At 45.0% G+C, this 14,897-nt stretch overlaps 1 protein-coding gene across 2 annotated transcripts in view; it reads right to left on the bottom strand.

Moving 5' to 3' along the window:
- PDZRN3 (PDZ domain containing ring finger 3) overlaps positions 1–14,897 on the bottom strand; it is a 597,986-nt gene that overhangs the window by 525,308 nt on the left and 57,781 nt on the right. The window contains exon 2 of one of the 2 annotated variants that reach the window (XM_086939398.1): positions 1,682–1,768. The exons of the other annotated variant lie outside the window; for it this stretch is intronic. Coding sequence (XP_086795524.1) covers positions 1,682–1,768 — 87 coding nt within the window. The remainder of the gene's footprint in view (positions 1–1,681; positions 1,769–14,897) is intronic. 2 annotated transcript variants of the gene reach the window in all.

Here is a 14,897-nt window from a genome sequence, read left to right as displayed (position 1 = left end):
CACTACAGGCAACATGGCGGCTGTAAGAGCTCTGTTCTGACCCCAGATGAGAGTAACTTTACACTACAGGCAACATGGCGGCTGTAGAGCTCTGTACTGACCCCAGCTGAGAGTAACTTTAAACTACAGGCAACATGGCGGCTGTAGAGCTCTGTACTGACCCCAGCTGAGAGTAACTTTACACTACAGGCAACATGGCGGCTGTAAGAGCTCTGTTCTGACCCCAGATGAGAGTAACTTTACACTACAGGCAACATGGCGGCTGTAGAGCTCTGTACTGACCCCAGCTGAGAGTAACTTTACACTACAGGCAACATGGCGGCTGCAAGAGCTCTGTTCTGACCCCAGATGAGAGTAACTTTACACTACAGGCAACATGGCGGCTGTAGAGCTCTGTACTGACCCCAGATGAGAGTAACTTTACACTACAGGCAACATGGCGGCTGCAAGAGCTCTGTACTGACCCCAGCCGAGAGTAACTTTACATTACAGGGAACATGGCGGCTGTAAGAGCTCTGTGCTGACCCCAGCTGAGAGTAACTTTAAACTACAGGCAACATGACGGCTGTAAGATTTTTATACTGATCACAACTGATGGTAAATTTGTACTACATGAAACATTGCAGCTGTACAAACTCTACTGATTCCATTGAAATGAAGTGTACGGTTGCCGTGAAGTGCAATTAAAGAAGTGCAGGTGCTCAGTACTGCACAGCACCCTCCCATTTTAAGCACTGCACACAAATGCACCTCTGTCCTGTCTGCGCAGATCTCGTGAATGAAAACAGATTCACTTCTCCCAGAATCCTTCGCGGCTGAGCCCTTGAGACCTGAGCACACAACTTTGAGATGGGTTCGGAAGGCGCTTTTACTTTCACTATTACCATTTTTCTACATTATTGTTTTTAAAGGATGTATAAAATGCCACAAAGATAACATTAAATGAAGACAATAATTAAAATTATCTGGAAATATTTTAGATTAATTTAAGGAAACAATTGCATTTTTTCTCTAAGAGTTGGCTTGTAAGTTTCGGGTACAGCAGCAAACGTTTGAAAAATTCCTAATTTGCCTCAGCTTTGTTTGCACGGTTTTCTGCTTTCCTTTGAGTTTTGCACATTAATATTTCACAGTATTCATCGGTACAGTCTAACTTGTTTTTGCGACTGCTAGTATTGTGCTGAAAATGATTGCGGGGTTACTCTAGAAAGTTTACTGAAATCGATGTGCGCTGCACTTGGTACGTTTTCTTTAGGACATTCACACTGGAAGGCGACTCTTATGCAAGATAAAGTTACGCCAAATCAATAAACTCAAGTTCACTAAAAGCATTATTTAGGCAGACCAAAATTATGTTTTCAAGACCTGGGATGAGAATAAAGTAATTATTCAATAGTAAAAGTGATGTTAAAATGCAGATTTTCACAGGAAAGCCCAAAACAAGTCGAATTTTGTATTCTTCTGACTTTTTACTTTTTTTTTTCACAAGCAATTCATGACTCACAATAGAAAAAAAATGACACCCTCATCCCCCCTTACAAAGAAATGATAAATTTTTCAAGTCGTAATGAGTGGACGTTTTTGCACATGGAACTGAAAACAAAGCATGCAGTCTATGACGTCACTAGCATCTCACTATACGCGCCACCAAAGGTAAAGGACATTGCAAATGTTGACGTACCCCACAAGGCCGGCCACCGACAATATTAAATCCAAGGGAGCCAGATTCACGATGGAGAACAAGGGTCAAGGATTTGGTGTCTTCACCCTACAATGAACAAGTAAAAGCGGAAAAATATATTCAAATGCTAAAATAAGATGGAAATAAAAAATATGTAGATTTAAACATGGGAGGGGGAAATTTACATTTAGAATACCAGATTAATGAGCTAGAGACAACCAAATCGATGGCAAATTTCAGTGTCGGTATTTTGAGATAATAACTATTTTAATCACAGCTCTTTGACATTTCATCCTATATAGACCAGTACATTTGAATACCGACACATGGCTCTCAAGGTCGTTTCTTAAATGTCCCCCAGTCATTCCCTGCGGCTAAAGGCCGCTGCCTCTGATGTCACTGAAAATAAACTAGGGACCACTGCCCTCAGACACTCACTGAGGCCCCACCCACTCAGATGTAGCTTTCTGCTCCCCCTGTTGTGCTAGCACTTGAATAATTCATAGCTGATTTTCCTATTTTTTTTTATTATCAAACCACTGTTAAAATTACCCCAAAATAGTTCACGTGCTGGGAGGTGTGAGAAGCTGGCGCTGGTGGGCATTGGGTGAGGGTATGCCCGATCTGAGGTGTGAAGGGCTGGCACTGGTGGGCACTGTGAGGAGGTAACTTTGATGGAAGGTGTGAAAAGCTGACACTGGTGGGCACTGTGAGGAGGTAGAACCGTTGGGAGGTGTGAGGAGCTGGCACTGGTGGGCACTGTGAGGAGGAGGTAGATCCAATGGGAGGTGGTATGAGGAGCTGGCATTGGTGGGCATTGAACTGATGGGAGGGGTGAGAGCTGGCACTGGTGGGCATTGTGAGGAGGTAGACCTGATTTGTGAGGGGAAACGGAGGCTGCATGCAACCAGTTACATAAAATGAAGAGAAAAAAAAACACAGCCAGCCGCTCCTATTCGGACAGTTGTGACGGCTTCTCTACTTACATGATTTATTGTAGGCTGAGGAGCAAGCTAGGATTAAACCCTCCTACGTCACGGGAAATAAAGATGGCATTGGCCTGTCCAGATGGGTGGTCCTAAAATTGGACAGGGCGGTTACAAAAAAGCCCAATTTCCAATCACGCACCAGCATTTAAAATAAACGATGACGCAAGCCAATGGAAAAGAGGGGGGGAGCCGAAAGCGAACTTCTGAAACCGTATTGACTCCAAGAAGCCCTCGCAGAGCGATCAGCGCATTCGCGCTGCAACGGCAGGCGAGACCTAAAAAGAGATGGTAAAGAGGGTATGCTCCATGGAGAGTCAGACAGCAGATGGACAGGCTGAAACAAGAAAAGCCACAGAATAGAAAGCAGGAGTGACAATAAAACAAGCCAACGGTCAGCAACAGGTGGGCTTTGCACTCAAGTAAACTCCTGGGAAGCCCCCAGTATGTCTTTGGAAGCAAACAGCTGCGCTGCCTGGTAGGATCAGGGCAAAACACCAGTGACTGAAAGAGAGAATAACTGCTCCTTGAACCAACAATTAACCCCTCTTAGAAATATCAGCATCTCCTCAGGATATGACCTTATTGAAGGGCCAGAGGGACACCTTGTGCCAGGGCAGCAGGCCCCCAAGGGTCCCGTCCAGTCACAGCTTCCAAGAGGGTGGAAATGTCACTGTAGCACTATTTCTTTGGAATCCTCAGTCCCATAGAAAGGCAGTTGTATTACTTCTGTTAGGTGGAAAAATGTGTCTGAGCAGCAAATAGTTTTAGAATCGGTCCAGTGCTTCACAAAGCATAGTACCTCAGCAAGTCTGAAACTTTGCAGCAGTTCCCTGAAAAGGTAGCCCAGTGGGGATGAGCACCTGTTTTAGAGGTACCTCGTCAAATCTCAGTGAGCCCACTAGACTCAAGCTTTCATCTTTGCTTTCCCCAGTTTCATCTTGATAAAATGAGTGCCATTAATTCTGCTTGATAAAATGAGTGCCATTAAGTAAGCGCTTACTAAGGCGCCAAGAGACAATTGGGCTTGTGCTGCGTGCTATGGGGAAGCCCTACATGATTCTAATGTTTCATTTATCCTGTTGGCTCCTGCAGCCCCCCCCCCGAGTGGCTACAACAGAGACCCCCTGAGATAACAAGATGATTTCTGCACCCCCCTGAGCAGGGTCATAAACCAGAGCAGAAACCCCGACCTTGAAGGAGAGGCTGACCAGGATTCACTGGTGGCTGTTAGATTCACAAGGTTAGCAAACACTCCACCGTGCATACAACAAGCATGGTGTGTGTGCGCGCGCACGCGTGGTGCGTGCATGCGTGTGTCAGAGTGTGAGTGTCCCACGAATGGTGCTCCTGGGACACATTTTCTGCCTGACTTGCAAGGAAGCCATAGTGATGAGAAGCAGTGTTCACGAGACCACAGCCTTTCCAGGCTCAGTTCATGCACCTCCACACCTTAGAGAGATTCACAGACGGATTCAAGAGGCAGCGCTGATCCCTGGGGGAGGGTGGGCAGGAGCAGGCCTCTGTCACCAGCCACTGCCCTATGGATGTCACTGCATGACTGAGGGGGTGCAAAAACCCTGCCATTAACATTAAGCAAATGTTTTTGGAAGGTTACAGGTCATTCTATGGATACAAAGCTGTAATTTAGCACTTAATTTGAGAAAAAATAGTGTCCTTGTGTCTAGTTTGTGCCAAAAACAGAAGTAACTCAACTGACAGCAGCTCACACCCTGGTCATTGAAGTTGGTTCCATGCTAAAACTCCATTTTGTGTTCACAAGCCAGTGAAACCAGCCCCCTTGCCCCCCCATCCCAGCAACAGGGACTTTTCTACATCAGCGCCGGTGCACTTTGTATTTTGGCCAGCAGGGGGAGTAAAGCTTTATTCAAACAGTATTGTTAGATTTCAAGTTAGTGAGGCCCTTTACCTGCTGAAGTCCAAAGTGTGGATTGAGCCTGTCTGTCTCCTAGGAGATTCTGAACAGGAGAAGCAGCTGCCCAGCCCCCACGCCCAGGCCAGCAGACCATTGGCTATTCAGCTACCAGGCAAGTATGAGCCCTCCTCTCACACCTGCCCAGGCCCCTTAAGGCCTTGCTGGGTGAGTTGCAGCCTACCTGTGCCCCAGATTGCAGTGAGCAGAGTCCAGGAAGTGGTAAGGAGACAGACTAGTGCTGTCTCTTCCCAAGACAAAAAGTTGTTTAAAAAACGTTTTTCAGTTTCTGTGTTTACTGTCTATGCCTGCGGTTGTTACAGTTAAAAATTGTAGTTTTAGCCTGCCTGTAATTGCATATTTTATCACCTGTGCTGTGTTTTAAATTTGTGGTTTTCCCTGCCCATGATTGCCTCCATTTAGTGTGTTGAATTGTGGGATTTGCAGTCCAACCTCTGTAGTTTGTCCCTCTCATTCCTTGGTGACAATTCTGTTTTCCCTCTAAATTTCTCCTTTGCTCTGTGCTAAGACCTGTATGTTAAAACAGTGTACTACCAGCCACCATTTTGTGTTCACAAGCCAGTGAAACCAGCCCCCCTGCCCCCCCCCCCGCAGCAACAGGGACTTTTCTACATCAGGGCCTGTGCACTTCGTTTTTGGGGTAGCAGGGGGAGTAAAGCTTTATTCAAACAGTATTGTTTAGATTTCAAGTTAGTGATGCCCTTTACCTGCTGAAGTCCAAAGTGTGGTTTGAGCCTGTCTGTCTCCTAGGAGATTCAGAACAAGAGAAGTAGCTTCCAACTCCCTGGCGAACAAACCTTGTTTGAGGTCGCTGGGACCTTATATGGTCTGCTAGTGGTTGGTACATGTCTATCCTGATTGGTGGTTGTATCTGGTGTTTCTATTGGATTAGGGTTAATGTCCTCATTGGTTGGGTATTTGAGGGTTCTGATTCGTTTCTGGGTCTGTGATTCAATCATTGTAGGGTTGGGACTAGGGCTAGGGTTAGGATTTCTATTGGAAGTAGGGACTAGGGCTTCCTATGTAATTGGTTGTTGGGAATGGGGTGGGACTAGGGCTAGGGTTTGACCTTTAATTGGAAGTAGCGATTAGGGCTTCTGGTGTGATTAAGTGCCGGACTGGGTGTGGGACTTACAATAGGGTTAGGCTTTCTATTGGAAGTAGGGGCTAGGGCTACCTGTGCCATTGGTTGCATGGACTTGTTTTGGGACTACTGGTAGGGCTAGAGCCTTTATTGGACGTAGAGGTCAGGGTTTTTGAACTGTTTGGGTGCTTGGACTAGGGCTAAGATTGGCTGTAAGGTCTTGGTCTCCTATTGATTCTAGATTTTAGGGCTAGTGTTGTGATTGGATAGTGTTAGGTCTAGGGTTGCCATCGACTGAAAGGGTCTCCTGATTACTAGGACTATAAAAAAGGCCAGACTTAGGGCGTCTCAGTCCGGGCGTCGAGGCTAAGGGCAGAGAGGACAAGGGCAGTTTCCTGTTTGAGCCTGTTCGAGACTGGTCGGGACTAGGGGCAGAAATACTGCCCAATATACATACCTCCTTTATGTATCTATATACCTTCAATGTACTCCTGGATCAATATATTTATCACTTTCTTCTAATTTAGCATTTCCAATGCACTTCCCTATTTCTCAGCCTATACTTCGCTCAATATATCTTCTAGCCCAACCTTCTGGCTCATCTCAAACTTCTTTCTAGCACTCTTTCCAGTGCACTAACCTATCTCTCATCCTATACATCTATCAATATATCCTCTACATGCACTCTCTCATTTATCCCAAACCCCATACCACTACTATGATCCCCAAAATAACCCTTTCTAGACACTCCCCTACACTACCCCTCTTTGCATCATCTTACACCTCTTTTACTATACCCATCCTCTAAACAAACCTTTCTAAACTCTTCCCTCTTTTCTACCCCTCCCGAACTCTTCTCAATCCAAATAACTGACTAACATATCCACCACTAAAATTACTTACATGTTTCGCCATACTAATTCAACACTAATCCTGATGGGTTCCAGAGTAGCGTACTACTTGCGCTTCAAAACCCCATCAGGTGTAGCAAGCGCAATATAAATACAAATCTCTTTCCCTTCACTATCCCACCACCTACCCTTCTCTACCCAAATAACTGAATAACATATCTACTACTCAAATTACTTCATATTTTACTATACTAAATTTCAACACAAATCCTTTATGGGTTCCGGAGTGGCATGCTACTCGCCAGAAAAGCGGTAACTAGTGCTATATGAATGCAAACCTTTCTTCCCTTTTATCCCTCCGCTATCCTTCTCACTCCAAATAACTGACTAATATCCACCACTGAAATTACTTCATATTTCACCATACTAATTCACTACTAATTCTTTATGGGATTCCGGAGTAGCGTGCTTCAACACCCCATCAGGGGTAACTAGCACTTTATAAATACAAATCTTTTTTTTCCTCGTCTATCCTTCTGCTATCATTTCAAATCCAAATAACTAACTAACCTATCCACCACTTATACTAATTCAACACTAATCCTCTAAGGGTCCCGGAATAGCATCCTACTCGCTGAAAAAGCGCTTCGACACCTCGTCAGGGGTAGTAAGCGCTATATAAATGCAATTACAATACAATACAATACATTCTGTGCTAGACAAACATTGGCCACTCCAAGAGCGAACGGACATTGGCACAGACAAGAGGTATGTACGCTGCGACCTACAGGCTTTAACACTAGTTTTTAGACCTGCTATATGGCATTCCTGATGCTGTGCAGCATGTATAAAGATGACAAAGTGAAGCAAGCATTGTAAATGCAATAGGTCTCTCATTTGGGAGTGTTTAAGCTTTTGGCATAGTAAATGACAATGCCTTTTATTTGTGTGTTTTTAAAAGCAACACATTTATAAAAGGCATTGTCATTTCTAATGCCATTAGCTCAAACTCTCACAAATGTGAGACCACTTTAATGGTGGCCACGCCCCTTTCTTTAGACGCTGCTCACCGTATTCAGGTTACAGTAAGCAGCGTCTAAAGAAAGGGGAGCTGCCAACATTAAAGTGAAAGTGAGACATGGGGAGCTTTCACTTTAAAAAAAGAAAGAAAGAAAGAAAGCAAGTTTCTGTAGCACGGCCGCTAAACTGAAAGTGAACCGCACTGCTAATTAATTAAAGAAGCGTGGCCGCGAAAGTGAAGGCGGACCACGCTGCAAATTAAATAACTAAAGAAGCGCGACTGCTAAAGTGAAAGTGGACCACGCTGCACATTAAATAAATAAAGAAGCGCGACTGCTAAAGTGAAAGCGGACCACGCTGCAAATTAAAACACAAATACATTAATAATAAAAATGTAAAAGCGGGCATCGACGCCATGGCTGGACTAAAGGAAGACCATTAAAGAAAATACTGCAAACCGACTAGATAAAGCAGACAGTGTAAGACCACAAGTAAAACGTCAAGTCGTTATGGGACATTCCAAATGCAGACAAGGTGGTACCAAGGAGGGACTAGTAAGCCTATTCACGAATGAAAAGCAACGATTTTGAAAGGACTGTAGCAGGAGCCAATGGAAAAGATGGGCAGGAAGAGGGCGGAGCTTTCGTTCCATTCCTCAATACAGCACCTCTCGCAGAGCTATGCATGCCCAGCCAAGGCTCAACCTAAAAAGATGCAATAACTTGGCAGTCGCATCATTTTGCAGGCACGTGCACCATGCATGTGTGTGCCTACAAACTGACATGAACGACCTTTTTTTACTTTACCAATTTGCATCTGTAAGTAAATATTATTATTTTTTTTTTAAGTGATGAAAAAGCTTTCTTTTTAAAGTGCTGGTAGTGGGAAGCAATACGAAGTGTGTGGGTGGAAGGGGACGAGTATCATAGATGGCCATGGTGGGCGAAAACAAAACAAAGGGTTTGAGAGATCAGAAGCAGCAACAAGAAGGGTTGAGTGGGGAGAAAAAGTAACGGGCAAGAGAGCAACATGGAGCAGGGAGAGCAGAAGCCCATGGGTGAGAATGCAATGGGAAGGAATTACTTAAGGGTGAGAAAAACATGGAGAGGGCAGGGAGAAGCACTATGTCTGGGTGGAGTTCAACAAAAAAACTCTGCAGCGCTAAGCGGAGTTCCGCGATTGTGTTAGGGTCATGATTTTTAGCACCAGGTGTTTGTGTCGCGCTGCAAAATCTTCTCGTCCTGCACCATGCACAGTGCAAGAGGTGCAGCTTCCTTTCTGCTGCTCGAGTAGATTTTCTACTTGAACGGAAGGTTTCTCAACCCGAGTGCTTGCGACCTGCAGCGGCCACTCGCATTGAGAAATCCTACCACCCGCGCTGAGAAATCTCACCATAAGGTGGATTTTCCTTGCTCACCAACTTGACGTTGACGAGCGCGAGCGAGGAAAAAAATTCCGCTCCACAAAGCTGAGCGGAGTTTTTGGGAACTCTGTGTGCTCAGCGGAGTGTGGAAAACTCTGCAAACTCCACGAACAGAGCGGAGTTTACCACCCAGGGTTAAGAAGCACACAAGTGTCAAAGCAACACTTAGTACATAAGGGAGACAGCTAGAAAACACTGTAATGGAGTGCTTAACTAAAATGAAAAAAATACTGCTTGTAAAGCAAGCTGCGGAAGCATAGAACCCGGCCACTCAGAAGAGATGAGAATGAGGTTTTCCCTACAGGTGGAGCAAACACAAAATTGACATGCTGCTGAGGCATGAATAAGAAGCAGTTTAATGAGTGACAATAAAGCCAGCCAATGGTAAGCAATGGGTAGGATCTTAGCCCACTGTACGCTCTTTGTAATACCACAATATGTCTTTTGTTTGGTAGGCGCAATGTAAAATAGCAGCCATTTCTAGTCAGAGTCACCAGTAGGGGTGGGTGGAACTCGCAGGTTTCACTCCACGGAGTTACCCAAAAACTTGTCAAGACTGCAAAGTTCAGCGAGTGGAAGAGTTGCAATACATTCCACTGCTCGCATTATTTTTTAGTGCTAGGAGCTTGTTCCTCACTGTAAAAATGACGGAATTGCAACATAAGGGGAGCCAGAGGGCACTGCTTCTTTCTGCCACTTGAGTAGATTTTCTACTTGAGTGACAGCTTCCTCATCACGAGCGGTAGCAGCCTGTTTCGAGCTGCATGACCACCTGCATCAAGAAATCTCACTGGGCAATGGCCTAGTGCTTGATTTTCTCACTCGTGCTCTCCAACTTACCATTAGCAAGCCACACACGAGAAAAAACTTCGCCACTTAGGGGTTCGCAGACTTTTTTCCAAAACTCCACGCTCCAAGTGGAGCACGAAGTGGGAAAAACTTTGCTAACTCTACCGGTGGAGCAAAGTTTACCGCCCACCCCTAGTCACCAGCTACTTGTAGAGAGAAACATGAGTCACTTTAATAGAGAATAACCAGTCAATTCTAAAGAGAAAGATAAGCTAATTAAAGGAAGAAAAATCAACCACTCATCGGGAGAAAGAATAACCGCTCCTAGAGAGGACATAGAGTGGAGTCTCATAGAGTGGAGTCTCATAGAGTGGAGTCTCATAGTGTGGAGAGTCATAGAGTGGAGAGAAGTGTCGTACAGTGGCGTAGAGTGGCGTAGAGTGGCGTCGCTTAGAATGGAGTGGCATAGAGTAGGGGGACATAGAGTGGAGTCTCATAGAGTGGAGTCTCATAGAGTGGAGTCTCATAGAGTGGAGTACCATAGAGTGGAGTCTCATAGAGTGGAGTCTCATAGAGTGGAGTACCATAGAGTGGAGTCTCATAGAGTGGAGTCTCATAGAGTGGAGTCTCATAGAGTGGAGTACCATAGAGTGGAGTCTCATAGAGTGGAGTCTCATAGAGTGGAGTACCATAGAGTGGAGTCTCATAGAGTGGATTCTCATAGAGTGGAGTCTCATAGAGTGGAGTACCATAGAGTGGAGTCTCATAGAGTGGAGTCTCATAGAGTGGAGTCTCATAGAGTGGAGTCTCATAGAGTGGAGTCTCATAGAGTGGAGTACCATAGAGTGGAGTCTCATAGAGTGGAGTCTCATAGAGTGGAGTCTCATAGAGTGGAGTGACATAGAGTGGAGTCTCATAGAGTGGAGTCTCATGGAGTGGAGTCTCATAGAGTGGAGTACCATAGAGTGGAGTCTCATAGAGTGGAGTCTCATAGAGTGGAGTCTCATAGAGTGGAGTGACATAGAGTGGAGTCTCATAGAGTGGAGTCTCATGGAGTGGAGTCTCATAGAGTGGAGTCTCATAGAGTGGAGTACCATAGAGTGGAGTCTCATAGAGTGGAGTCTCATGGAGTGGAGTCTCTTAGAGTGGAGTCTCATAGAGTGGAGTCTCATGGAGTGGAGTCTCATAGAGTGGAGTGACATAGAGTGGAGTCTCATAGAGTGGAGTCTCATGGAGTGGAGTCTCATAGAGTGGAGTACCATAGAGTGGAGTCTCATAGAGTGGAGTCTCATAGAGTGGAGTCTCATAGAGTGGAGTGACATAGAGTGGAGTCTCATAGAGTGGAGTCTCATGGAGTGGAGTCTCATAGAGTGGAGTACCATAGAGTGGAGTCTCATAGAGTGGAGTCTCATAGAGTGGAGTCTCATAGAGTGGAGTGACATAGAGTGGAGTCTCATAGAGTGGAGTCTCATGGAGTGGAGTCTCATAGAGTTGGGTCTCATAGAGTGGAGTACCATAGAGTGGAGTCTCACAGAGTGGAGTCTCATAGAGTGGAGTCTCATAGAGTGGAGAGTCATAGAATGGAGTGAAGTGTCGTACAGTGGCGTAGAGTGGCATAGAGTGGTGTCGCTTAGAATGGAGTGGCATAGAGTGGAGTACCATAGAGTGGAGTCTCATAGAGTGGAGTCTCATGGAGTGGAGTCTGATAGAGTGGAGTCTCATAGAGTGGAGTCTCATAGAGTGGAGTCTCATGGAGTGGAGTCTCATAGAGTGGAGTACCATAGAGTGGAGTCTCATAGAGTGGAGTCTCTTAGAGTGGAGTCTCTTAGAGTGGAGTCTCATAGAGTGGAGTCTCATAGAGTGGAGTGACACAGAATGGAGTGGCGCATCGTAGAGTTGCTTAGAGTTGCTTAAAGTGGTGTGGAATGAAGTCTCATAGAATGGAGAAGCTTAGAATGAAGTGTCATAGATTGGAGTCTCATAGTGTGGAGTGCCGTAAATTGTAGTGTCATGTCGCACAGTGGCGTAGAGTGGAGGGACACAGAACGGGGTAGAGTGTTGTCAAGTGGAGTGATGTAGATTGGAGTGGCAAAGTGTGGCGTGTACATGGTGTGGTAGCGCACTGCCATTACAGGCAACACATTTTCAATTGAAATAACTGTTACATTTGCATTCACATACAGTTTAACTGATAAAAGTATACAGCGCACAAACAAGAATGTCTGGAAATGTTATCACCTAAGGTACTGATTTGTTTTGTTCGTACAAAAAAATTTGTTTTAACCACACCTCAGAATTACTAAAAAAATGCTTCATGTGTGCTCTCCTGATATATTCTGAAATATCTGCACCAGTTCATTTACAGGCCTTTAAATTGTGCTTGTTGCTTGAAGAAAGCCTTTCCTTTCACAGCAAGGTTGTCACATAAATCCTCTCATGTTGAAGTCAGAGAAAGAAAAGTAAACACCAAGCTCCCTCAGAAGGCAGAGCCTGACTTTACCCTTTGCCTTTGAATGCCCAGCAAATGTGACGAGAAGAACACGATTTAAAGGCCTGTTTACAGAAAGCGAGCACTCGTGGAAGAATACAATAAATAGGCTAGGCTCCATGGGAAGGTGAACTGAAGCTGGACAGCCTAAAATAAATGAAGGCAGCAAACAGAAACAAGCAAATGTGAGTTATAAAACACAAAACTAATGGTAAGCAATTGGTGGAATGCTTTCCCAGGGAAGCTTTCCAGATATCCCCAAGATGCATCAGCAAATCAGACACTTCAATCTAAAAAAGTAATGGCCACTCCTCGGAAGAATAACCAGCTACTTTAAAAGAGATTTATCAGACACTCCTAGATAAAGAGACAGGAGAATCACAGCTAGAAACATTAGCCACTCCTAGAGAGAGTAACCAGCCACTTCCAGTGAGAAGAAAAAAACAAGTCAAGTGGTGAATATATGCACCAGAAACATCATGAAGAGACTGAAATCTGGAGAGGCAGCAACTCAGATAGAGGAAGGAAGATCTGAGAGAGATATTACAAACTCACAGACTAGAGGCCACCGAGGAGAAGAAATATATGGACATCCAAAAAGAATACCAGTTTGCACAACAGCAAGAGCGGCAGAATAACAAAGTATATAAAGAGAAGGTGGCAAAACATTCAGGGGGATCTCACTTCTGTATGTTAGAAGCCGGAAGCCCAGCTCTTGCAGGGGGTCGGTAGGTGTGCAGGGAGGGGGGTTAGGAAGCCAACACCCCCCCCCCCCCCACACACACACACCTCACTCACCAGTTTACACAGTTAAGAACATGTGAGGGCACGCATCATTTTGCAAGACAGAGGGAACACAAATGTAAAAGGGGCCTTATTTTGTAAATAACCCTTTGTTTTGGGTGTTCGGCAACAATGTTTCTACTTTTTTAAGACAAAGTATAGCAGGGATTAATTGTGCAGACATGTATATTCATGATTTGTTTTGTCACAATGTTAAGTACACTTTATTTTAACAAGTAATCCATTTAAATACCAGATGTGGACGAGGTTTATTCTTTAACAATGGCTGTAAGACTTTTAACATAAGATTAGCAAACACATTGAGAAATGCGATGGTGAACACAATTAAAGCGAGAGAGAGAGAGAGAGAAACATACATACATAGAGAAATAGAAAAAAACGGACCGAGACAAACAGAGAGGGCGAGAGAGAAGAATGAGAGAGCTACAGATCTAGAAAGAAAAAGAAAAGGGAGAGCAAGGTGGCAAGAGGAGCGGAAAAGAGAGAGAATGCAATGAAGGTAGAGAACGTAGAAGGAAGGACTAAAAAGAAAGAGGGAAAAAGAAAATGAGAAATAGGGAGTGGTACAAGGCAGAAAGAAGGCGTTGGGAGATAGATGAGAGGAGTAAAGAAGTGAGAAAGAGTGAAAGAAACTAGGCGAAAAGGAATGGAAAGATGGTGGAATGGAGGACAAGAAAGAATGACAAAACAATTGTGACAGAAGTGCAACAGGGAAAGAGAGGAGGGAGAAGTCAAGAACAGGAAAGGAAAAGAATGCGAGAGAGGAAAGACAGCAAAAACAACTGAGAGATAAAAGGTGTGTGTGCGCGAGAGAGTAGAGAAAGACAAAGCAAAGGAGAGAGGGGGTAGGGGCAGAGCTGGGGGGATCCAAGGTGGCTGTTGTTAGGCGGAGACTGTCAGACAGAGCAGGCTGCCTCCTTGCCTACTGTAGGCGTATCAGGAATTTATAACCCGCCCTTTGCTTACCAATGGTTGACTTTATTGTCAATCTCACTTCCTTACGTTTATGTGATGCCTTTCCTCGTCCCAGCTTGTCCATCTTGTCTTTGTCCCTCCCCTAAAGCATCGCCTCTTCACCATCTAGCCGGCTTCTTTCCTTCCACTGCTCACTTTGAAGGAACTACTTTTTTGCTTTTGCTTAAGTCCCCCTTGAGAGTGCATGTGTTTTCCTGCTGCCCCTCCTATGTGATTCGCCCCATGCTGGAAACCTGCCCCCCTGTGCTGCATGTACTGTCTGCATGCGTCTCTCCCAGTGCACCATGGGATTCTCCCTCGTGCGCTGCTTTTACCCTCTCCCACCCGCTCTCCGTTGCTTTACCTCCCGGTGCTCCATTGTCCCTGTGCGCATCGTCTTTTTTTTACAAATATTTTAGCCTTTTATTTATTTTTTTGGTTGGGGGTGCCCAGGCCGCAAAGTGCTGCTGGAGCCTCTGCCTTAGAGTACACATTCGCATTACTTATTTTTTTAAAAAATGATGCAACGATCCACCTGGAATCAAGCACATGTCATCACAGATGTGTGTTTGTACAAAGTAGAGCGTTTGCTGGTTGCGCATCACGGTGCCCCTTTTTTCCCTTTTGGCTGTGGTTCACAGCATCGGCGAAAGCCTTTGCAAAGCCTATAAGTCGCGTAGGCAAGACCCATTGACTTTGCCAATGCTTGTTAAGAGTTACAAGTGCTCCACAGAGACAGGGATGAAACTGCATTTTGTAACGAATAGGTGGTCTAATTCAAAATACTTGGGGGCAGATTTACAAGCCCCTTGCGCCTCTTTTCCGCCACTGTTGCGTCACTTTTATGATGCTGCCGCGGCGCA

Source organism: Lissotriton vulgaris, chromosome 9 (assembly GCF_964263255.1).
Source record: "Lissotriton vulgaris chromosome 9, aLisVul1.2, whole genome shotgun sequence".
Classification (NCBI taxonomy): Eukaryota; Metazoa; Chordata; class Amphibia; order Caudata; family Salamandridae; genus Lissotriton; species Lissotriton vulgaris.
The sequence above is the reverse complement of the archived record's forward strand: the minus strand, read 5'-3'. Positions and strand labels throughout refer to the sequence as shown.